Here is a 24,218-nt window from a genome sequence, read left to right as displayed (position 1 = left end):
CTGTAAACGGTCTCCGTTATTATACCGTTAACCATCTGAAGTGCTGCATTCATCTCTTACCTTTAAAAATGTGTACATGACTCATATAGTTGGCATTTACGTTGTTAAACGATCATGTGACTGTTAATTAACGAGCCGAGGGGTTTTGGGTGATTAACCTCTACAAACACTGCACAGTAATTAGCGATGCCCCGATACAGTCGGGTCGGGCTCACGGCAGTTCTGTCCGTCGGAGGCAATTCATCTCACTGAAATTAAAACACACAAAAAGGCAGCAGGAAGCATCAGGTGATGCGCGTGTTGGATTGCTTCTGGCTCTTCTCTAATATTTTCATTTCATCAAGAGCAGACTGACTGGACCAAAATTATAGGAGAGCGACAAACGCCGAGTCGTGAAAAACAAGTCACAGATGAGATTACTGACGTTTAATAAAACTTTATTACAATATATGCATCAAAAACAATATTTGGTACTTTAATGTTGGGTAAAAACAGCACAGAGGAATGTCAAGAACCCACATCTCGGCTGGTGAGGGGAACGTCGGCTACATCGACTTCATCAGGTCGCCTTTAATCTCCGCGGTCGTGGAAACCGCAAAGTACTCAGCAGTTGGGACAGGTGGAGGTTCAACACCTGCATCGATCTCACTGCATCAATGTCACACCAAACAGTCACTTGCTCCGGTCACGTAACTTCACTTTACAGCACAGGGGACGTTAATTGAAAGCACCGAACGGACGTCATGCCTCACTTGTCTGTCCTTCATTTGTCGGGGGTTACAGGAAGACCGTAAGAGGTCAAAGGTCACAGTTTAACTCGTATCAAACTCAAAAAGGAGATCAACACATTTGAAGGCAGTTGATCGTGGTGACACGGATATGAGAGCAGCACTAATGGATGAGACCGGATAAGAAGGAGATGACCCCAACACTGCTAAAAAAAAAATTCACCTTCAATTGTTTTATGTTTTTTAAATCACAGGGTGGAGAACAGCATGCAGATGAGCGGGATAGGATGATTAACACTGAGCAGGGTAGAACCTATTTAATGGGAAGCTTGCGTGGTCAACGAAAAACCAGAAGCTATCAGAAATCATGACAGAAATAATATTGACATGACGGAGTAAAAGTGGAATTAAAAAAAAAAAAAAAAAAAAGGTTTTCAGCTATTTCTGCTCTAGTTTTCACCGTAGTTGTCTCCCAGTGAAGCTCTCTCACGGAGCTCATGTGAGCATGTGCTGCGAGAGATGTCGTACGATTAAAATCACTCAACAGAAGCAGCAAAACAGTGGTTTTCTGACAGGAAAAAAAAAAAAAAAAAAAAAAAAAGTAAGAAAATGAAGTAATAGAACATCCCATTAAAATATATGCCACCACTTTAAAAAGGTGGGTCACATAACTTCATTTGAGTAACTCGCAAACGTTTTGTAAAATGCTACAATAAAAAAAAAAAAAAAAAAGAAAGAAAGAAATAAAACTGTAAATATAGAAACATAACACTGTTTGAATATACTACACTGTATGTGTAAAAAGAAACGACTCCAGATCCTGTGTGGAACTGAAATAAAAGATAGTGGCAAGCAGTAGGAGTCGATAACCAGACAGCTTTTACACCGTTTCCATCTCTCTCTGGTCAAACTCAAGCAGTGGCTCGAACACCTACATAGAAAAAAAAAAAATGAAAACAACAAGTTACACATGAATATTTGGAAAAAAAAAAAAAAAAAAAAAAAAAAACCAGCATCTTGATGTGAAAAATGCGTCAGTGTCCCAGTGTTCAGAGTAATACGCAGTGCGTCTGCAGCACTCGCGCGTCTTACCGTAGGCTTTTCACACATGTGGGGCGTCTCCCTCTCCTCCATCTTGCTTCTGCATCTGGGCCTGCATCTTGGCAATCATCTCCTGCATTCGTCTCAACTGTTGGACACACAACGTCAACATGCATGACAACAAGAACAAGGTACTTCCATTGCTGTGACATGAAAGCAATAAGATGACGGTTCTTTCTTTTTCATAGAGTCTTTCCCTCATCGTTCAGTTTAGAGAAATGTTTTATTGATCATTCGTAACTGTGTGCATGTTATAACTCACTGACCAGAATCAACTGCTCCCACGCTGACGGCATGCACATAAAAAAACCAATGTGAATCATTTCCCGGATATAGTTTGTAAGTTTAACGGAGAGAAGGAACAATCCTCATAGATGTTGGGCCGTTTTCAATATTTTCATTTTGACTGGTACAATGGTGTACGTGTTAGATCCTTGAAGGACATTGTGGGAAATACACTTATTGGCAATACAACTCTATCACTTTTCTCATCCTATTTTTGGCTGAAAAGCAAATGACTGTATTTCTAAAAGGTTAGACTTTTCTTTTAGTAGTCTAACATAACTGTACCAGCGCTGGAGAATAGCCCGGCTGCACCCAAGTGTAATTCTGAGGAAGGAAAATGCTCTGGCTTGTTTGTATTTCTTTAAACCGATCACAAATGTCTTGAGCGGTGTTAAGCCCAGGATGCAATGATGGTGACTTTGCAAAAATAGTGTCATGAAGGAACTTATTTTAGCAGAACAATTTAATAAGGGGCCTTAAAATGGCTAAATCCCTCCAATCGACTGAAGGGAATCTGGCTGGCCGGCTTTATTGCACAATCCAAATCCTCAAAACATTTTCAGCATGCAAGTTGCTCCTCGGAGGTTGTTTTTGTTTGTCATTGCGACAGCGAGTTTAAAAAAACAGTAACGCATAGACGGCGGAAGACGTTGACTGGGACAGTTGGTCAAGGACAGGTTTATACCCACAGTGCACAACCGGTGAGTCAAGACTATTTCTTTTGGAAACGTGGACGATCGAGAGGGAAGTTCTATAAAACTTCTTTCAGAGTAGCGCAGCTTGTAAAATATCCCACCTCAGCCTCCTTCTCCTGCAGGATGATGTCCTTGTCCATCTCCTCCGGCTCCGGTCCCTTTCTGCATCAGTGACACAACCATAGTTACTGTGATGCTCTGTGCTACAGAATCAAACCAATATTTCTGCAGAACATGTGTAAATGAACAAAGTAACTGCATTTCTAAATGCAGTTAGAAAGGTTATAAATGTGCAGTCACTTTGTGTGAGGATTTATAAAAAAAAAAAAAGCAGAGCAGTCTGTGCATGTCTGCTGGTCACAGAGTGCATGTTGTGCAATTTAAAGCAGTATTAGGCAAACATGACAAGAGCCACAGTGAGAAAGTGAAAACGGGGTCAGTGGGTTAGTTTGCCTTTGCAGAAAGACGAGAGAAAAGTGGGCATCTACAACAAATAACTACAGAGATGGAAGCAGTAAGATTTAAGAGAGAAGCAGCAAGTGCAAGGGTCAGAGGAAGAGCGTTACGTCCCCCAAATTAAAAAAAATAAATGAACTGTACCTCCAACAGTCCACTCATGGAGATGGACAAATCAAGACCAGACAGCCATCATTGGACAGATGGCGAGGCAATGTGAAGACAGTAAAACCACTCCCTTATCCTGGGTTGGCTTTAGAAGACACTCTAAAACAGTCTCTGGTTTCTACATTGAGGGTTAAATGATGATGTAGCCAAACTATGTTAAAGGAGACACAGTAATCCTATTTCTAACCTGGGATCAAACTACACATGCTGTCTATCTACCAATGAACTAACCATGTACGACAACAACCCACAGCATTCATTTCTACCCACTGCTACCTGCTGTAGTTAATATGCAAAATGACAAATTAGAGTTACTGAACTACAGAACTGATACTAGTTCAACATCCTTATATGGATCAACGAAAATAGGAAATAAATGACTGGAGATCCCATTAAAGAGGAATCAGTTGTCCGCTTGGTAAGTTTCTCTAAACACACAGCTCTCGTTGTTCTGGCTGGATTATTTTCAGTTGTGTGTGCGTGTGTGTGTGTATGTGTGTGTGCGTGTGAGCCAGACAACTGTGCATTTCCAACACTACTGTATTAGACATATAAAATGACGGTATAATCTTATCTGAGATTTGCTGTTTGAGGTGGGTGGGTGGGTGGTGGGGGAGGGGGAGGGGGGGGTGCAGAGAAGCAAGCTGACAGACAAGTACGTACGCAGGAGACAGAGGCAGAATGTAACCATGGGAGGACAACCTGCCACCCCGTTTGAGGCGCTCCGAGCGGAAGTTCTCGTAGTGCAGGTCCTGGGTGACTTCCTGGAGATCCTGCATGTGGGTTCTGTGGGGTTGTAGAAAAGCCACCAAACAATAAGTACACTTGGACAAACATATTGACAATCTTCAAGGGAGAACTGCCGGTTAGAGGCCGAGTGTGTCTGCTGACAGAGTATCTGTTGTCCACAGTTAAAAGCATCCTGGAAAACTATCAACAGTTTCACCAAGCTCTTTTTTTTTTATCTTCCCACTGCCTTCGTAGGAAAACAGGGGAAAAAAAGTGTACACAGTTCAGTCGGTTATTAAGGATGCGTTCACACCCATCTTGTTTGGTGTAGATATTCACTTCTTTTTTTTTTTAGTTTGGTCCAAACCAAAATAGCAGGTGTGAAGGGAGCCTTGGACCACGTCCCGGACCAAAGGAGGTGGTCTCGGTCCAAAACAAACTTAACTATGGTTCGGTTTGTTTGCAGGGGGAAAACTGGTTTTGGATGTTTTGGGCTTTTGGACCAATTACAGGAAGCTGAAATAACATCACTCATTAAACAATAGAGGAAGAAAAAGAACCGGGAAAGAGGTAAAAAAAAAAAATGAGCCGCAAAGTAGCACATGAGAAGAGGAGGAGGCAAAGAACATAAATTGTATTTGGACCGCCAACGAAATCAAAAGTCAAATTAATAAAAAAAAAAAAAGAAAAGAAAATAATTAAAATAATCTCTTCTGAGAGGATAATACCAGCTGGTAGTAATGCCAGAAAAATACAATAATAATACTGTAGCAACATAAACACTTACCTCCATTCATACAGAAAAGACTACTAATCAAACTGTCAACACGCCAACAAACCAATTAAGTAGGTGATGATGACAAGACATTGGTATGTCGAGCAAATTCCTTTACGGCCCTCACAGAATCGCAGTGTGAAACCAAAACTACCAAAAACCTTCAAAAAAAAAAAATCTCAATGCCCCCCCCCCTCCCCCATCACAAAATGTTAAATAACAAAAGAGAAGCTGTGGATTATAGCCTCCTTTAGCTCCTCCACAACTCACATCAGCATTGTCCGCAGCTTGAGGAAGTCGTTGTGTTCGGGGTTCTCCACCTCCACCACTCCCCAGGGGTACAGGCGGCCCCTGACCTTCTTGCCTTTGGCCTCAATCTGCTGGTTGGATCCGACCACTGCGAACGGGATGCTCGCCTGCACCAGAGGAGGAGCAGTTCATATTTCTGTTGTCGGAGTTCAGCCACCCAACATCAATAATTATAACACTTGAAGGAAATCCCCAGAGCAATGGCTTGAACTGAACCGAGTTTTATTAGAGGTCTCAAAGTTGACTGCTGTTCTCCTCGACAAAAAAATATCCATTCTTGAGGTTTGAAAAACAAAACGACCGTGTATTCATGTAGCGATGAAACGTAATGAAAAGGTTACCTTGAGGATTCTGGTCTGCTCTTTGAAGTCTTCATCTTCATCTGACTCAGCATCAGGAAGGTGATAGATCTTGATACCGTGCTCATCGATCTCATCGAGAATCTTACCAACATGAAAGTGACAAAACAACAGCTATCATCTGTCATGTTGGACAAACAAGGAGCTGTTGTTTTCTGTTGAGTCAAAACTTCAGAAACAACAACGTTCTGATAATCGAAATCAGCTCTGCCACGAACACTTCGTGCAGCACTGGACCTGCAGTATTTTTGACACAGCAGATGACTAAAGAAGTGATCATATGATACTGTAACTACTGTTCAGGTCAGGAACAGGAAAAGTCCCTGAACAATGGGTAGCTCTGTCGTCCTCACCCTGCGCTTGAGCCTCTCCCTCTCTCTGAGGGTGAGTGTGTCGGCCTTCGCGATGACAGGAACCACATTGACTTTATTGTGAATGGCCTTCATGAACTGGACATCAAGAGGTTTCAGGCTGGAGGGGACAGGAAGCAGACAACAGGGTCAAAGAGAGACAAAGAATTCAAGAAAGGATTTGTGACTTGAGGAAAAGGTTAAATATTCACTCAAATCTACGAGACCTTTACTGTATTAACTGAAACACATACGGTATCTGTGAAAGTGTATTTGGCAGCACGTACCCATGGCCGAGAGGAGAGATGAAATAGAAGCAGCAGTGAACTCTATTGTCGACAATGTGTCTACGATTTAGGCCGCTCTCGTCATGGAGGTAGCGCTCAAACTGGTCATCAATGTAGCTGATGATGGTGCTAAAACTGGATGGAAAGAAAAGGCACCTTAGACATACGAGTACGCTGCACCAAAACACCAAATAAAAACAACAATCACAGCTCGAAGGAAAAATAAATTCACCCGCTACCCTTTTGACTTAAAACACACTTTTATTTTTAGCTGTCCGAGGTCAGTGGATCTTTACTGTTCACAGGAATAAGTCTACAATCTAAATGCAAGAACACCTCATCTACACCCTAAAACGATTCATACCAGTCTTGGCTGTTGATGGCGTCTCCGTATCCTGGTGTGTCCACCACAGTGAGACGGAGCTTCACTCCTCGCTCCTCGATTTCTACCGTCGACGCCTCGATCTGAACCGTCCTCTCTATCTTTTCTATGAGACGGAAAGATCGGTAACAAAATATCAGGATACAGTCAGTCCGCGATTTTCACGAAACGTGGATGATGAAGAGTGTGTTTGTGTTTTACCTGCCGCTCCAGGGATGACTCTCTCAGGGTAAAGGTCAGTGAGGAAGAGGCTGTTGATCAAGGTGGATTTTCCGAGTCCAGATTCACCTTTAGACAACAATGGAAAGTAAAGCAATCGTCACGCAGCCAACATCAGTGTGAGCAGACAGGACTTCAGACAGGAGTTCACTTTCAACAAAAAGAACCTCACTGTGTCGCAGGAAACAAGGCGTCTGCATGTGACGCACTTTCAGTCTCACACCACAAGGAAATACATGTCAGCATGTTTCTAAATATGACTTCAGCTTTCACAAAACTATCAGGTGGCCGATCAGACATTTGAGGAACCTGAGGGAGGAGTGCAATCAGCAGCATCAAGGTGCTACAAGAAGAACACGGGATAGTTTCACTCTCAAACATGTTCGCAGCAAATACGATCCTGGATATTCTTTCACAGCTTTAGTCTGTTTTTTACATCGGGATCTACGATGAAATGAAGAATCTGTGTTCTGCATTTAAAGACTCTGAGACTGGTTTTATTTGAATATCTCTGCTGATATCATCTGATTATCAATGAACTACACATCAGTATCAAAATACATCTTGACTGGTTACATGTTTAACTGGCTGTACACAAAAAAGCTAAGCTCCATTTTCATGACAAAATTTTAAACCCCGTTTCCATGAACCAACCACAGGTGTTACAGCTGTTGCTACACTGAACACCAGACGTGAGACGACGACAATAAGCCCTAACACCTCATGTGAATCATTTGGTTTTTAAATAAAAGTGCACACACCTGATTCGAGACCTCTCGGTTGTCACTCACTTTTCTGATTTGTTCAGTGATTCTTCAAGAAATAATAACAAGTTGCATAAGTGAAACAAAATCAGCCAAGACCAAGCCAATACCAGACCGACGTCTTAACAAAAATCACAGATCCGGTGTATGTTTTAGAATAGATGCGCAGTGATGTGCTTTTCATTGTAAAACACATGACTTTTGCTACTTTTACAGCCAGCGTCCACATTAATGCAGTTTTGTTTTAATCCCCTAAAGGCTTTTGGAAACGCTGCTGAACTCTGGGATTGTGTTTTTGTCTGGACAGGCAGAAACTGAACTTTAAAATAATGACGTTGACACCCAGGTTCACTTCCTGATTGGGTCCAACAGTCACAATGTGCCCTTCCCTGATTTATCATATCCCAGTCAAATGACCCTTTACCAGAAGAAAACAAACGATATCCAACACTGCAGGTCAGAGAAGCTGGGTAGGTAACATGCACAATGTATATGAATGGTCATGTGATTACATTTTCAGGCGTGTTAGTATGGACGGAGAATCGTTCTGAAACGGTGCTAAAACACTTGTGATAATGGAGTGTTTGATTTTTAAATGAAAACGTGTAAGCTTAAATGTAGCCGTAGTCTAGCACTACATCTGTTGTCTGTCTGGGAAAGTCATAAAACTAAAGCAGCTATTTAAAGCAACAGCAATGAACAATATTCAAGAAACAATTTGTAAGAAATGTAAAAAAATAAATAAATAAATAAAATTAAAAAAAACCGTGGTTCCTTAAGTCTCATGACCACATTATAGATGCTGAGACATAAACAGCTTCCTTGTGTGCATTGCACAGGAATGCTGCTCCTGTGGTCCCCACCAGTCGTGACAACAGATTTACACAAGTCTTTCGTACATCCTTCACTGGCAGTTTGACAGATCATCTTGTATGGAATATTCAAATTGACATATTTAGGATACAAACTGTGTGTCCAGCTGCACGTGGGAAAGCAGACGACTGTACGGGAGAACGTGCCAGTACTTTAATATGAAGAATAATTATTTTCATTTTAACTCTATTCAGTGGAGCGGAACTGCAGCTTGCAAATCATACAGGAAATCACTGATTTATTTAAGAACCAGGGTCACACGGAGGGTTAAATAAGCACTCAATGAGTATTCTTGCAGTAGAAAGAACAGCAGGCTTCGCTGTCCACTGTGTGAATCAGTCCCTGGAGGCACAAAGGCTGCATTCCTCTCTGGTTTATTTTAAAGCTGAAGGATGAGCAGGGTTGAGGGGAGCTTCTGCCCTTCCCCCTGAACAACAAGCACTGAACTCCCATCAAGAGTTTACACTGCTGCTGACGCCAGCTGAGCAACTGCACCGACTGACATCCGAAGTTTTCAACGGAGCAAAATACTTTAACGCACACTGCGATACACCGACGACGACAAAACAAGCAAGTTACTCTCAATACATAAACAAAGTGAGCTACAGAAATCAAAGAGTTGTAAAACAGTTAGGGTGAACGGTTACTATTAAAAAAAAAAAAGAAAAGAAAAGAAAGAGAGGGAAAGCATGTCACAGCAACAACTGAATATTGTTCAAGCGACTAGCCAAGATCCCACCATAAATTCATCCCAATACGTGAGCCAAAACTCAAAATGCATTGCTCAAGTGTCCATGTTTACTCTAACCGCCGAGCTCTTTATCACTCAGATACACAATCATTTTCCAAACTAAATAAAACCAGCATTGCATAGCAGCAAGAAGAAAAAAAAAGGACAAAATGTTAAATGGTTTATAAAAAAAAGAAAGAAAAAAAAAAGAAAAGTGATAATCTACTCACCTACAACCATGAGGGTGAACTCAAAACCTTTTTTGACTGACTTGCGATGAACCTGATTAGGCAGGTTGGCAAATCCAACATACCCTGGGGTCTCAGGGTTGGTGAACTGGCCCTGCTGTAGAAAAGTAACAAGACAGGAACAACGCGTTTGGAGAAATCCCAGCTTAAGATGAAAGAAGATGCCTTTGTACAGATTTATTACTTTAAGTTAAACATTTTTCGTTGCAAGATGAATCTAAATAAGAGTGTAGTTGAATGAGGTTCAGGCGGTTGTTATGGCAACAACATGATTACAAATTACAAGTGCTGGAGGTGAAATCACCGGAGAGACATCTGCTCATGAACAAACAGGCTATTTAGGGAGGGTAACCTCTCTGCGGTCTATTTGCAAAAGCCCTCCCACCACCTCATCACTGCAGTGTTTATGACCCTGTTCTCACCAGAGCCGGTCAGAGCAAAGCATTAAACCGTGACTACACGACAGCAGAAAATTCTAATAAAACACAAAAAGGTACAGATTCTTTAATTCGTTTGCCTTTCACGGTCCTGAAAGACCTATAAACCCTCCATTCGCTGTCCTTTCAGCAAAGCTCCAGAGTCAAAACTGATCAGCTCGATAAGTGTTGTGTTGCTGCACGGCCCCCTTCAACCTGTGCACAGGTACAGTCAGTCAGTCATGAGGACGATGACCGGCACACCGAAAATGTGCCCGACTTACCTCCACGTGAACAACACAGCTAGGTTGACGTTTTGAACAACACTATTTTATTTTTTTTCACAAAACCAGGCTAGACTTTTGACTCCAGAGTAAAAAAAAAAAAAAAATGCATATCGGTTCAGATAAATGTTTAACGCATCTTACCTTCATTTTGTCGGCCTGAGACATTTTTATTTTCCTCCTTGTTTAAACCTGAAAGAAAAGATCGTAGTGAGATTCAAAAACAACCAATGTTGAACATACAGTGTGTCTGATAATGGAGGCAACGCATGCAGCCACATCCTTACAGGCCTCAAGATGTGAGACAGGAAGTCTGCTTCGGGCTCTGAATGACTTGTGAGAGAGAGATGTGTCTAACCACCACACAAAAAACTAAAAAAACTAAAAAAAAACCTCCTTTCCTGCTTTACAGCTGCGTCCCACTGCGACGCTGATTGAAGGACGAGACATGAAGCTGTGCTGATGATGTTAAACCTGACGTGTCTGTAATATGGATCACACACTGTTGTGTTGTGAGATTAATTCAAAATCACTCAAAATTAATTGAAACTGTCAGAAACACCCAGAGAGAGAGAGTCCAGGCTGAAAACGACTTTCTCTCTCCAAAATGACCCAAACATTGGAAATCGTTTATTTTTTATTTATTTCCCCCCGATTGCGTTAGATACGCGTGCGTGTGCGTGTGCGTGCGTGTGCGTGCGTGCGCGTGTTGGACGTCAGTTTGATTCAATTTAAGGAAACTTACTCACCAGACTCGATCACTGGTATTTCCCGCTAGCTTTAAGCTAATTTACCGACGCGCCGCGATTTAAATTAACCGGTTTAATGATCAAACCCAGCGCGGTTTTTTTTTTTCCAAGGAGCACAAATCGGCGGTGCTCTGCGGGAGCTAACAGCCCGCGCTAGCCGCTCGGTAACCCGGTGTCGCTCCTCCGGGGAGGTTATAACGTAAACAGCTAATGTTAGCGTCGGCGGTTTAACCCGCGACACCTCGGTGGTAAATAAAAACAAAAAGGGAGGAAGGAGGGAGGCGTTACCTTACCCGCGGAGACGAAGAGCGTGTAGCCGGAGGAAGGAGAGACGAGCTGCCGACGAACAGCGGACTTGGCGGACACCTCCGGATTCTTCAGATTCCGGTGCAGCAGCTTCCTTTTAGCTCCGCGGACCACAATGCACCGGGGCGAGAGGAGCAGCGGGGCGCGAGGAGCAGCGGGGCGCGAGCCCGAACGCCGAGCCTGCCGTGTCACGCGCTGGGGACATGATCAGACACTCAGGGGGGGGGGGGGGGGGGATTTAAATATAAGATAATGTTTTAAATATAAGATAATGTTTTAAATATAAGATAATGTTTTAAATATAAGATAATATTGAGTGTCTATACGCTGAATGACTCCTGTAATCCGGTCTGTGATACATCCCTTTAATGGAGGATTTATGGGCCCCTTCTCCAGTGATCATCACCACCATCTTATCTACTCAATCACAGTTTGAATGTAATAAATACAGTTTCATGAACTAGGATAATAAATAAGTACACGTTTTTCTTACATGTACGATCATTTCAATCCTCAGACAAGTGGACATTTGAACGGTGCCATTTACCAGGGGGTTTCGTGAAAGTGGCGGATCCAGAACAGCTATAAAATGGACCCTGTGGTGAGGTTATTTTATCACTTCATTTTTTTTTTTATTGTCATATTTTAATGTTCTTTTGAGGCGATGTAGGAAATGAACATTAAAGCGTAGTATATTTTGTGTGGCAAAATTGTACCAATACATGGAAGTCAAGATTGAATATTTTTATTACATGAATAAATAAATTGTTTATGTACATGCAACATTTATGACAGTATTAGTCGGTCTGTTTGCTGCTGCCATTTCGCTACAATAAAAATGACTGAAGTGAGATAAACAGACTGAAAACTGAGAAGTTTTCCTTTGGCGACATGATTTATAGTGTAAAAAGGTAAACCATTGCTATGTTTTGCACAAGGCCCCAATGTGTTAATGCTCTGCAACTTGCAAAATGTTTTAAAAAAAAAATATTGGGAAAATCTTGTATCGTGGGGCCTCTGTGGTGATTGCACATCTAGTATTTTGATGGTCAAATTGTTAATTCTCTGATACGTCCATTTTCTCTCACCGAGTTAAGTATAGCAGTTTGAGAGAAGGCAATGAATTTGTAATACACTGAAAATCGTCAAAGAAATTAGCCTCATATGCCAATAATCCCATTATCTGTAAACATCCCCATTGTCACCGTACCAAACAATCAGAGCCTACTTTAACCGTCCAGACTGGGCAGATGGTGAATATGGGACATGCAGTGAAATGATATGTCCAACTGCTGCTGAACATTGATCTACACCACAGCTGGCCACCTATATTTGCATGTCAGCACATGGACCTGGACCATTCACTGTAGGCTATATTAACCCAACAACAACAACAACAGCTCAGTCCCAACTTTCCTGTCATTGGCATGTTGATGTGGTACTGTCCAACAATGTTTGGCAAATATTGTATTGTACATTTATGTTGGTTTTTTTTTTTAGTAGTATAGTAGAAAAACTACATGTAATGATCAGAACATTTTGATTTGACAATCGTTGATAGTTGTTCCCCAGGAAAAAAAAAAAAAAAAAAAAGCTAAAGACAAGTAAGACTATTTGACATTTTTGAAGCCGTTTGAAAAGCTTTGAGCAACTTTTATTTTTTTTTTTTGCAGAGTTAAGCTGTCGTTAGCTCTCACTGTAAGGACTGAATGCTTTGGGGCGAGGTCATCTCCTGGGATAAGTATCGATCAAGTAGTATTATCTCTAGTCTTCCTGGCTAATGGTAAAGTTTTTAGACACAGTAGCTGCCGAAGACGTTTTCACATGAAGGTATATAAGATGTGCCTGTTTTCCGTGTAGGAAGTGGCTCGTTGGTCTAGGGGTATGATTCTCGCTTTGGGTGCGAGAGGTCCCGGGTTCAAATCCCGGACGAGCCCACCTTTTTTGTCTTGAAGGAGATTGTTTCTGTGTCATTATGTATACATTGCTCGCAAACCTTTCCTGTGTTTATCTATGTTTTGTTATAGAAATAGACTTACAAGAGTGACTGCTCCACCGAGTATGTGTGTGGTCTGTAAAGCACTGATATCTTGTGGACTTCCGCAGTACTACAGTTACACTGTTTTTTTTTGTTTTTTTTAATTTTTTATTTATACATTAGCTAATGTACATCATGTTAGTTTGAGGCGCCTTTTTTTTTTATATTAACAACACTGAACAGATCATTTTGTGTCATAAATTCACATTTGAACTCCCAGTTACAAGATCCATTCACAAAGAAAAATCCACATCAACTGTGTAACAGGAAATGTATCATCAGATTTGAATTTAGTTAAAAACATGCTAACAAATGAACAGTCATATATCATGAGTCTAAATCCTGCCTGTAATTATTCTGTAGTCTCACTCCAGTGGCACAGGAGCATCAGATGATTTAAAAATATGTTCACTCGATGCCTCTGTCCTCACCCTGCAGGGGCTTATCGGAGCTTGCCATTGTGACAGCATCCCTGCTCCCTCCTTTCAGTCTGGCTCAGGACAGCCACTGCTCTCCCTGACACAAGTCCAAGAGATATCTCGGTAAACACCAGCCTCTCTCCCTTTCTGTTACAGCAAGCATATCATCGCCACAGGAGCTACACTATTTCCATTATTTCCATAAGCCTCTTAGCTGCGCCATGCTCTGTCATTTGTAGAGTGGCTTCATACTATCAGATATGTGAGGTCCTATATATTTTAAATGCCTCTTTCTTGTACCCTTGGCAAAGGGTTACTGTTATTCTTTGACTAAGAATAGAAGATGCTGATAATTTCTGTTTTTTATGGATGCTGTAATCCCATTCTTTAGAAAGAGGAAGCAAGCAAAACAGATGTAAAGAGCCAGAACAATGTTATTGCCTCTTTCACAGCTCTGTGTTTTTATTTTTAGGTTTAATTTCATTTCAACTGGGTATGGGATGTTTGAAAAACCACAGTTCAGGACAACAACAACAATAAACAGTTACTCATCGGCTTCTCAAAGTGGCAAATGCTTTAATAAAAAGAAAAAAAAACTTGTGTTGCTTTCCCGATAAAATTTGTATTAGCTTAACCGAAACTTATACGGGAATTAGTGGGACACTTTTCTAATAAATGTTTCTACAAGTTGATTTTTATAGATTAAAATAAAAAAATAAATATTTTGAATATGATAAAACATGCAAAAATACTCTAATGGTGCGGATCAGAAGACAGACAATTAGAAAAGTAATTTTCAGGTCTGTGGCTGGTACAGATCTAGTTCTTTGTAAGGGTTTCCCGTCTTTTATGAGGCTAAGGTGCAGCACGCAAGCCAACCACCTAAATCAAAGGAATATAAATCATCTTAAATAACTGACTTTTTCACACACTTAACTTTTTGTCATCTTTTCCAAACTTTTGGAAAATCTTACACAGATATTTTCATAATAAAGCTAAAAAATAATGTGAAATTGCATATTTCTAATCTAATTTCTCTTGAAGAAGGACCCCCAAACAAACTTAGTGAAAACACTGTTACTTACTCAATGAGAGTCTACAGATTGGAATTTGACCACAACACCTGGGGAATGCTTCTTAGTACATGTAAGAAAAAAAACAACAGAACTTCCATAGACTCACATGCAGTTTATAAAGATAATTTAAAATTTTGAAAAATTAGCTGTTTAATTCTGACCTCTAAAAAAATTCAGTGGATCTAGCAACAGAAAAACACTTAAAGCCGTTGGTTCATTTCTCTCCTCCCTCCATCACCACACCATCATCAGCCCTTTAACCAGTGTGTCAGTTAAAGTAAGCAGCTGCCTGCTTAGCCGGCACCTTTCACTTTCCAAGCAGCACTTAATTTACTGCAGGACATTTTAAATCTCTCGCCTCTGTGGCACTGAGTCGCTGACAAATGCCTGGTTGCAAATGTATCTCATTGACTGCTGACTCGGTTGTATTACAAGCTGGCTGATAGGGGCTGCCACAGTAATGTGGCCCTCAGGTTTATCCTCAGATGTTGGAGGAAGTGCATTAATTTAGTTTAGATGGGGCCTTATGAAAGTGTAGTGGCAGGCAGAGACGAGCAGATCTGCTCGCCCCTCTCTCTTTCCCTCAACCTCGGATTGAAGCTATCTGCCACAGAGCCGAAGCATATTCCACCATCAATGTGTCAGGGGGAAAGCTATTAAAACCGCTTTACTTTTCCTAAGTATCATGAAAATAAGCACAAGATTTAGTGAAATCCTCCCCAGAGCGCTGAAAATCTTGGGGATTTTCCCCCTGAAATGTTTCCTAATGGACTGCTCAGAAGTGTCAGAAACTCTCGCTGGACTTGAATGTTTTCTGGATTTCTGTGTATTTATTTGGAGCTGAAGTGACAAAATTGGAAGAGTTTTTGTGAGTGCGTCTGAACTTTCCACAGAATCAGATGGAAACCCGTTCACCATTTCGCTACAGCACACAATAACACACACAGTGTTAACTTTGTGTGAATTTGTAGTATTTGTACGTCGGTCTGAGTACATCCTGAAATCCTGCTGAGCTTCACAGTGAGGAACCACCTGAACGATCGTGAGGATGGTGGTCTTCATCTCATCAAGTCTGCCGCTTCAGACCTGAACCACTATCTTATCTTGCAGTTCGGAGAGTCTGGAAACTTTAACTTCTTTTTGTCAATAATTCATTAGTTTTTTTTTTCCACCGTTCACTGTGTTTTTCTGTAGATATTATTAGACGAGTGGTGGCAAAGGTTACGTGTACATCATCAGGAAATCAGGAAATGAGAAGAATTGACCATTTTTTATAATTTCGTTAAAATTTTACTCATCGAACTTTTTCATCTAAATCAGGCGTGTGTGGAGAGAGATCATGTTCACAATAAAATAGGACAGTAACAAACAATTATTTACAATTTGTCAATTCTTATAGGTATTTTTTCAATTAATTGGTTATTTGTTTGGTCTATAAATGCTGACATGTTCATATTGTTTGTTTTGTTCAACTATAGTCTAAATCCCAAAGATATCCAGGTCATGATGAAAAAAATAGTGTTGGCATTTTCTTCTTAAAAATGAACATCAAGCAATTATCAAAATAGACTCATTTTCTTTTGATAATCACTCAAACTGTTATCACACCAAACACCCATCTATTCACTGCAGCATACTGTAGGAATGTCATGTTTTGCGTGTAGGCATAAAAATAACCCACATTGTTTGGGTTTCAATTCAATTCAATTTGATTTATATAGCGCCAAATCACAACACAGGTTATTTCATGGCACTTAATACATTCAAGTCCTTACTTCCACATAAGCTAGGAGGGAAAAGCTCCTCTTTAAGGGAGAAAAACCTCCAACAGAGGGAAGAAAAACCTCCTTCTGAACAGGAAGAAACCTCCGACAGAATCAGGCTCAGAGGTGGGCGGCCATCTGCCTCGACCGGTTGGGGTGAGAGGAGAGCGGAGAGAGAAAAGGACAGCATAGAAACCCAAACTTGGATTAGACACAAAAACTTGGATAAGGTGAGAAAAGGGTTTCTTTTAAGAAACCCACATCGTTTTCTCTCGGACTCGAACGAGGAAGACGTGCCGCTAACATGTATCCTCTCATGGACTGGCGGGTGTATTACACGCTCTGTTGTGATACTGGGCTGCATCATTTCAGATGGAGGCAAACTGGCAAACTGTAAAAACAATGAGTGCAGCCAATGTGAAGTAGAGCCTGTTTTCAACCATGTAACATGATATAATTTCCCCAGAATTAAATCTGCTAGAAGTGAATTTTAATTGTGGACAGTCCTGAGGAGCTGCAATACAACCTCAGTCAGACAGGCAGGAACATCAGTGAACAATAAACAGCCTGTTTATACAGCCAGAGTGGAAAGCCACTTCATAAGATGAACAGATCTGTGATCAGGTCTGCCAATAAGTGTTCAGTTAATCAATGCAGTGAATTAGTGGGCCAGTGTTGTTTTTTCCTTCAACATTTAGTTGACTTGATGGATTCCCTTCCTGTCAGACGTTGGCACGCTCCCCGGCTGGACGGAGTGCCCTGCCTGCCTCTCTGTGTCGTCTTTCATTTCCTTTTCACCCCCAGGTCTTTCTGTACCTGTCAATTTATTTCTACAGTGTGACTCCTTAATCCACCTGAGTGCATAGAGGACAGTTTTGACATAAGAAGAAAAGATAGACTCCTAAGGAGAGGACCAGTATCTTTAGAGCCTGGGGGATAACCGGATTACGACAGCCATTTTGTGCTGCTGGCACTTTTTCTTATTACCCCCTCTTTTTTTTTTCTTCCTCTCCTCATCTCTCCGTAGTTGAAATGCTGCCCTTTCTTAGAAGTCACTCCAAACAGTGACAAAACACAACACATGTTTCTCCTGACCAAAACAACCGAAAAGCGTCGTGCAGGATAAACAAGAAAAGAGAAGAAGACGTAGTCTCCCTCATGTTGTTTTTCTCAGGCTGCTTTCAAAACTCTCTAAAACATGGTGTCACTGTGGAGGTAATAATTGTCTCTGTGTGGCCGGGGCTGCCTCCTGTGTGCGTGGCCTGCCTGATCCTACAGCCCAATAGATAAGAGCACAGCTATGAGGAGACAGATCAGCAGCCTGACCCCTGCCGCCAATCACTTTATCCCTTCAGTTTCTTCTGCTGCGAGGTAACCCAGGGAAAAAGAAAATGCTCTCTGAAGACGTCTTATCGTCTCCACCACTGATGCTTTGTGCACCGCTGGATCTTTTATGTCCATTTATTTTGCCTTTGAAAAGGCCTGCGGTGCCTTTGATTGTGGGAGGTAAATGAAATAAAGGCCCCTGTCTCGCTGGTGCCCTGAAATGGGAGTTTATCGCTGCAACCAAAAACCTAAACCCTGAGCTTCAACTATACCCACCACAGGTCTGTCTACACACAAACACATCATGCTTCTGTCATGGAAATAATCCCATTTTGCAGAAACCATTTTGCCTTTAGGTACCCTGGAAGCTTCCACTCAGTGTATAATCCATACAGTAATCCCCTGTTATAACCTATAAGCATCTTCTTCTGAGTAGCAGTGTACAAATAGCACACTGTATATAATTTATAGTTAACTTACTGCTTAGTTTCCATCAATGTCATTTCAATAACAGATGAGACAGCTAAAGCAGATGTTTGATCAGATAAGGTAAAATAATTATGAAAAGTGGAACAATCAATGGAGTCACCCAGGGCCTGCTTACGGCTGTGATTAATATTGATTCCGTAGAGTATAACGGAGGAAAAGGTGAGCCACTTGTACACATACTGATATATAATAAACCTGCATGGCATCCTGGGAAGAATTTAAATTAGTGATTGTGTCAGTTTTAAAGACACATTTTTAAAAAGTCAGAGTAAAAACTGGAGGTGATTTTGTAGGAAGTTTGGGGGAGAATCTCGACATACTGCCGTTTGCCCTTTTGTTTGATCCACGGCAATATTTAGGGTCATGATCTCTGTGTTAAGGGTATAGTTGAGGGGTTTTATAACCTTGAGGGGAGTAACACTGCAGTTCCGGTGTTTTTACACCCTCCACCTGGATTTAGTATTTTTTCCACAGAATTTTATCCCCAGTAGACAATAAAAAAGTAACATTTTATTTCGTTAGCATGCAATTTTCTATTAATTTCCCATTGGATGCTTCTTGAAATGAACCGTACTAATTGTAAGGCAGTTTTTCCCATTTTACTAAAACTTTCAGAAAATATAATAAAGCTGCAAACTTTAAAAGATCAGATTTTTGGGGGGAGTTCATCATTCTCTGAGATCTTGTGAAATATACTTTAATACTGAACAAATGAGGCCGAAATATTCCTGTGCAGCTGCACTGCAGAATAACTTCCACAGCCCTCTTATACAAACCCTTTTAGTTTCTGTGTTTGTGCTGTGCAGCAGATTACTTCCCTCCCCGGTTTTTCCGGCCCCATGTCTGCACTTGTCTCAGTAGAGATTTGGAGGGACTAAAAACTGTTGGAGAGGGAGAAGAGGGGTGTCCCTCAGAAATGTTCTAGGCCTGCGGTCACTTTTTTGTGAAGGGATTACAGTGCTCCCTCTCGTTCCCATTGGCTTGGCCCGCCGTGACAGTGGTGTGGTGATGAGAGGATGACATGCCCAGCATCAACCTTAACAAGCTTCCGACTTGGTCTCGTGTGACTTCCATTTATGCGCCTGCTTTGGCTTTATGTAGTTTTCAGTTCCACTTTGTGCAAATGCTTCAGTCAATGTGGACTTGACGGTTTCTAGTTAAAGACACCGAAAAAAATATTTCTTAACTAAAGCTATCCTTGAGACTTCTTCGCCACTTTGCCTTTTACGCACGAGACGAGCATGAGCTTTTTGGAGGGGTAACTTACTTTATCGGTGTTTGCTTTAATTAATGTGTCAGCTCCTGAAATGGCAAAACCTTTAGATCACATCAAGAGACCCATGAACGCCTTCATGGTATGGTCCAGAGGCCAGAGGAGAAAAATGGCCCGGGAAAACCCGAAGATGCACAACTCGGAAATCAGCAAGCGACTCGGCGCTGAGTGGAAGATGCTCTCCGACTCGGAGAAGCGTCCGTACATCGACGAGGCCAAGAGACTGCGGGCTCAGCACATGAAGGAGCACCCGGACTACAAGTACAGACCCCGACGCAAACCCAAGAGTCTCCTAAAGAGGGACCGCTTTGTTTTCCCGCTGCCGTCTCTACTCGGTGACTCAGCGGAGCACTTGAAGGGATTTTCCATTGACTCGTTTCTCGTCCCAGGGGATAAAGCCAGAGCTCTCCTCGCTCCCTCCTCCTCCTCCTCCGCGTCGTTCTCGCTCTTGGAGCCGGTGGCGCAGTTCAGCACCGGAGCTGTCCAGCGCATGGCGGAGATACCGCACACTCTGGCCGCAGGCGCCCTGCCCTACGGCGCGCACACCTTTGGATACCAGACTGGAGGGTTTGGGGGTCTGGCTTGCCCCGGACAGCACACCCACACCCACCCTTCACCTTCCAGCCCCGGGTACGTGGTGCCGTGTAACTGTAGCGCCTGGTCCGCGGCCAGTTTACAGCCTCAGGTGGCATATATTCTCTTTCCTGGAGGGATGACCAAGAGCGGCATGAATTCGTATACTTCACCCAGCTCCAGTGCGTAACAGACTGGATTCGCTTGAAAACGCACGGTCATGACGGGAAAGGTTTGCGCACAGAAGCTTCCCGCGTAAAATGGAAAAAGAAAACGAACTGGACTATAACACCTGTTTTCATCCATCAACAAATATTACATCAAAACTGTTAACTTTTAATATTATTTCTTGAAAACATTAAAATACAAAACACACCGACAGTCCCTGACTATTTATTCAATGTAAATACAGAGGAAAAAAAATCGGGGGCTTCATGTGAAGAGGTTATTTTGTTACTCTTTTGCAAGAAAAATAAGTTCGAACAGTTTGAAATAAAGTGTGCATCGTCCATGCGTAACATAATATTAAAATTGCTGATATTGAACAAGATTTTATTTGTGTTACTGTCAGACAGATGAAGCTTTTTAATCTGTTTTCATTCAGATCTCCCCAACAAAAAAGTGTGCTTTAGGATTTTTGAAACATCTATTGATATACATTTGGACAGTAACACTTGTTTGTCCCTCAGAATATCTGTCTCAGTATGTTGGCCTGTTTTTTATTTTCATTTTGGAAAGGAGATAATACATTTTTGCCTTTGGAGGATGCTGTTTCATCAGGTTTACATAGGTCTGAACACTTTACAGAACCAGATGCAGACAGGTGATGTTTGATTAAAAAAAAAATTGAATGTGAGGTTGGTATTTAGGATGATCCACATCACTTTTTTTTATGTCACTCGTGCCACATTATTTCAGGCATTACCTGTAAAAATAACTTTAGGCTCAGAGAAGTTTGATGCCAAAGTCGTATTGCATGTATCTGACGATGAGCGCTGTCATTTAAACAAACTGACATTTAATCCCCTAATAAGGTGCAAAACACCAGTGTACAAAAAAGACAATCAGATACTATGCTTGGTGACAACTGTAGGAGTTTTGGTATGTGAATTTGTGTATGCGTGATCAAAGGTGATGACTCGAGAATAATAAGAACTCCTCTCATCTTGATGAAGCGATGAGGTAAAAGGTTGAATCCCGTGTTTGTTTCTCACTCTGACTGAAACCACGAGCTTTCGCCTCGATGTAAAACTCATACTGCATGTCTCATATATATTAAAAGTGTAGTTTTTAAACTTGAAACAGTAATGATAACTGTTGTCTACACGCATTTATTAAGTAGTCCACAGCAGAAATGTCCTTGACTGTGCTCGAACTAGGGATGCTCCAGTTACATTTTAATCACCGGGACGCCCCAGGTAAAGGGTATGTGCTTGACTCACTGCGGCTCAGGAGAAGAGAAAGTTCTTGGGATGAAGTGTGAAGTTTTAAGTTTCCATGTTGATGGTGATTATCTTGCTGAGGTGCTTTTGAACAGAATATCAAATCCTCAGCAGTTTCAGGTGCAGTGTCGCTGATCCTGACCTTTGACCTCCCTGTTTGCCTGATGCGACAAAGATTCTGCTCAGACTTGTGTCATAATTGAGCGTCTTCAGATGCATTTTTGTCTTACTGCTCTTCAGGCAGGGCTTTAAGTTTGACCTGTGTGACACACACACTTCTGCCTCACCTGTGTGTGTCTGTGCGCCCTATTTCTGCAGTGATGTATCATCTTTTTTAATTTGTGAGGGTCTTGTGAACATTACAAATGATAATCGTATAATTTACACTCAGTTTACTGAAAACTCTTTGAAGTCAGTGATTCTATTTCCTGTATTAACATTTAAACAGTAATTTAGGTGTCAGGTGTGCCGATCACCACTGTGTTCACACCTCTAAAATAATGTCTTCCCGCCCATGCTGCTGCATCACCCCCTTGGTGAAACCCTGCCACCTCCACCCAAACACCACCATCACCACTAGGTGTCACTTTAACCATTTCCCTTCTCTGCCAGCACACCACACAGCTTCTCACCTTTGGAACCTTTATCTTAACTTATTCATACGTACAGCTTTACTTTAAGTAATATTTATCAATTCAAAGTGGACACGAAGCTCTCTGCACACACGTGTGCACACACACTCTGCGTCCCAGGTGTTCTTTTCTAACCTCTGAAGTAGAAACGATGATGTCGCCTTCAGTCCTGCAGAATGTTGGATTCATTCTGGCCCTGATCGGTGCAGCAGCCGTCATCGCAGCCACTGCCATGAACAGACAAGAGTATTGGGGAAACAGGCAGAGGATATGTGGACATCTGTTTACACCTTCATGGATCTGTGGCAGGCCTGCAACACAGCATCATCTGCATTCACAGATTGTCGGCATCCTGGGCTTCTCAGGTAGGAGCAGAGTTTCACAAGTCTCTCTCCAGATTCTATCCAGTCACTGTCTGCATCCAAATTAACTGAACTTAAGGACACATCTGCAGGAGGTATTTCTTCTCTTCAAAGAGGTGATGTAAGATGTCTTAACTCAGGAACAATAATGCAGCAGGTAGTAAACTTTTAAACCGTCTTAAACATGCCATACATACTGAATTTGGATGACGGTATCTCCCTATTTTAACACAGCCTGAAAGCTTTTTCTCCAATAACAAGGGAGAAGAGTGTTTCAGGTGCGGAGATAAGTTCCATAAGAACATAGAAAGATCAACCCTTCTCATTTTGTGCAGCATATCTATAAAATGTCCTGTAAAGCAAAAACTATGGAGAGTTGATCAACTAGTGCTGTTGATTTTTACCTCTTGAAACCTGCTAGATCTATTTTATTAGCAATAATATTTCCAAAACTAAATATTGATTCATGAAGGATTTAAAAGCATCTTATAAGTGTAAATGAAGGTCTGAAACAGATGCCATTTGTCATGTCATTTCAAAGTGAGGTAAAAGGGAAATTATGAAGATAAAATCATTTGAAAAAAAAGTTAAAATCCCCCGATTTTGTGCACATAGGCAGCTTGAGAAATATATTGCTCGATCAAGACGTGTCTGTCTTTTACTTTAGCAATACATCAGATTATTTGACAAAAATCTTCTCTTTGGTAGAACTAATTAGTGTAAATTATTACGACTAGTATTTAATCGGATTACATTATAACTTCATTTAAAACTCACCCCCTGCAAGTCTCTCCATTGTCAAGCGCACACCACTTTTTGCATTAGCAATAGTGCATGCCGGTTACTCTAATTGACAGCCAGGCCGGGATCAAGTCAATATTTTTTTTTATCAGAAATACAACAAACAACAGGCAAAAGGTAGCTGCCTGCAGCACACCTGTATGAAAACACAGGTCACATAATAAATGTTAAAACACATGTTATTTGGAAGATAATTTGTCTCATAATGTGGACTAAACGCAAAATATATAGATGTCCTACTGTCAGACATGATTTGTGGCACTTGTAATACCGAGTATAACACACTCTAGACGCCGATAGAATAAAACTCTGTTAATATGTTGGTTTTTTTCCAGGCTGGTCGAGCCCTGCTGATGGTGGAAGAGGTGCTGAGTGTGCTCGGGGCGCTCCTATCTGCGCTCTCCCTGACCCGCCTCATGATGAACAGCATGGAGGACGCCACGAAGGCCAAGACGAGCCTCACTGCTTCATCGTGTTCATCATTACTGGTATCAATGCTGAGCAGAGCTTTAAGCGGCATGAATATTACCCCTGTCTTGACATAAACACACTAAATTATCCTAACGAGGCCATTTTACCAAGCTGCGTCTCTTTATTTATTTTTATATTATATTATTATTTTCATTATTTATTTATTTCAATAAAAATCAACTTGACTTTTTAAATGTTTGATTGAAAGTGAAGGGAAATGTTTTATCGGGGGACGGAGGGGGGCATGAATGTGTTTTGGCTTTAAGGGCATGACAAAAAGCGTTTGAGAGACACTGACTTAAAGATGAATAAAATATGAATACATCTAACTTGGAAACAT

General features: G+C 41.4%; 2 protein-coding genes and 1 non-coding gene across 4 annotated transcripts; 2 read left to right on the top strand and 1 right to left on the bottom strand.

Moving 5' to 3' along the window:
• Positions 1 to 420: 420 nt before the first annotated feature.
• Positions 421 to 11,334, bottom strand: septin2 (septin 2). 2 transcript variants are annotated; one of them, XM_069139503.1, is made up of 13 exons: positions 11,201 to 11,334; positions 10,303 to 10,350; positions 9,441 to 9,555; positions 6,826 to 6,912; positions 6,607 to 6,730; positions 6,243 to 6,377; positions 5,959 to 6,076; positions 5,588 to 5,689; positions 5,208 to 5,353; positions 4,097 to 4,219; positions 2,911 to 2,971; positions 1,821 to 1,917; positions 421 to 1,659 (listed from the first exon to the last, which is right to left on the bottom strand). In XM_069139503.1, exons 2-12 carry the CDS (start codon positions 10,324 to 10,326, stop codon positions 1,831 to 1,833), a joined length of 1,122 nt encoding a protein of 373 aa, XP_068995604.1. In that variant the 5' UTR covers positions 10,327 to 10,350; positions 11,201 to 11,334; the 3' UTR covers positions 421 to 1,659; positions 1,821 to 1,830. The 2 variants fall into 2 exon arrangements, with proteins under 2 accessions (XP_068995604.1, XP_068995605.1); XM_069139504.1 differs by having other exon boundaries at positions 4,136 to 4,219.
• A 1,744-nt stretch (positions 11,335 to 13,078) lies between these two features.
• On the top strand, positions 13,079 to 13,150 carry trnap-ugg (transfer RNA proline (anticodon UGG)). The gene has a single exon. It is a non-coding gene; the product is annotated as a tRNA-Pro (tRNA).
• A 6,271-nt stretch (positions 13,151 to 19,421) lies between these two features.
• Positions 19,422 to 20,545, top strand: LOC138192243 (transcription factor Sox-14). The gene has a single exon (XM_069139514.1). The coding sequence runs from the start codon at positions 19,632 to 19,634 to the stop codon at positions 20,358 to 20,360; it is 729 nt and encodes a 242-aa protein (XP_068995615.1). The 5' UTR covers positions 19,422 to 19,631; the 3' UTR covers positions 20,361 to 20,545.
• The last annotated feature ends 3,673 nt before the right edge of the window (positions 20,546 to 24,218 follow it).

This window comes from Embiotoca jacksoni, unplaced genomic scaffold (genome assembly GCF_022577435.1).
Source record: "Embiotoca jacksoni isolate LCO1_2020_lvr unplaced genomic scaffold, fEmbJac1.0.p SCAF_83, whole genome shotgun sequence".
NCBI classification, from domain to species: Eukaryota; Metazoa; Chordata; class Actinopteri; family Embiotocidae; genus Embiotoca; species Embiotoca jacksoni.
The sequence above is the reverse complement of the archived record's forward strand: the minus strand, read 5'-3'. Positions and strand labels throughout refer to the sequence as shown.

Coding starts and splice junctions, on each gene's coding strand:
- septin2 (XM_069139503.1), bottom strand. CDS start 10,326: ATGTCTCAGGCCGACAAAATGAAG. Junction 6,913..9,440: donor GTTCACCCTCATGGTTGTAG/GTGAGTAGATTA, acceptor TGTTGTCTAAAG/GTGAATCTGGACTCGGAAAA. Junction 1,918..2,910: donor TGCAGGAGAAGGAGGCTGAG/GTGGGATATTTT, acceptor TGTGTCCAACAG/TTGAGACGAATGCAGGAGAT.
- LOC138192243 (XM_069139514.1), top strand. CDS start 19,632: ATGGCAAAACCTTTAGATCACATCAAGAGACCCATGAACGCCTTCATG.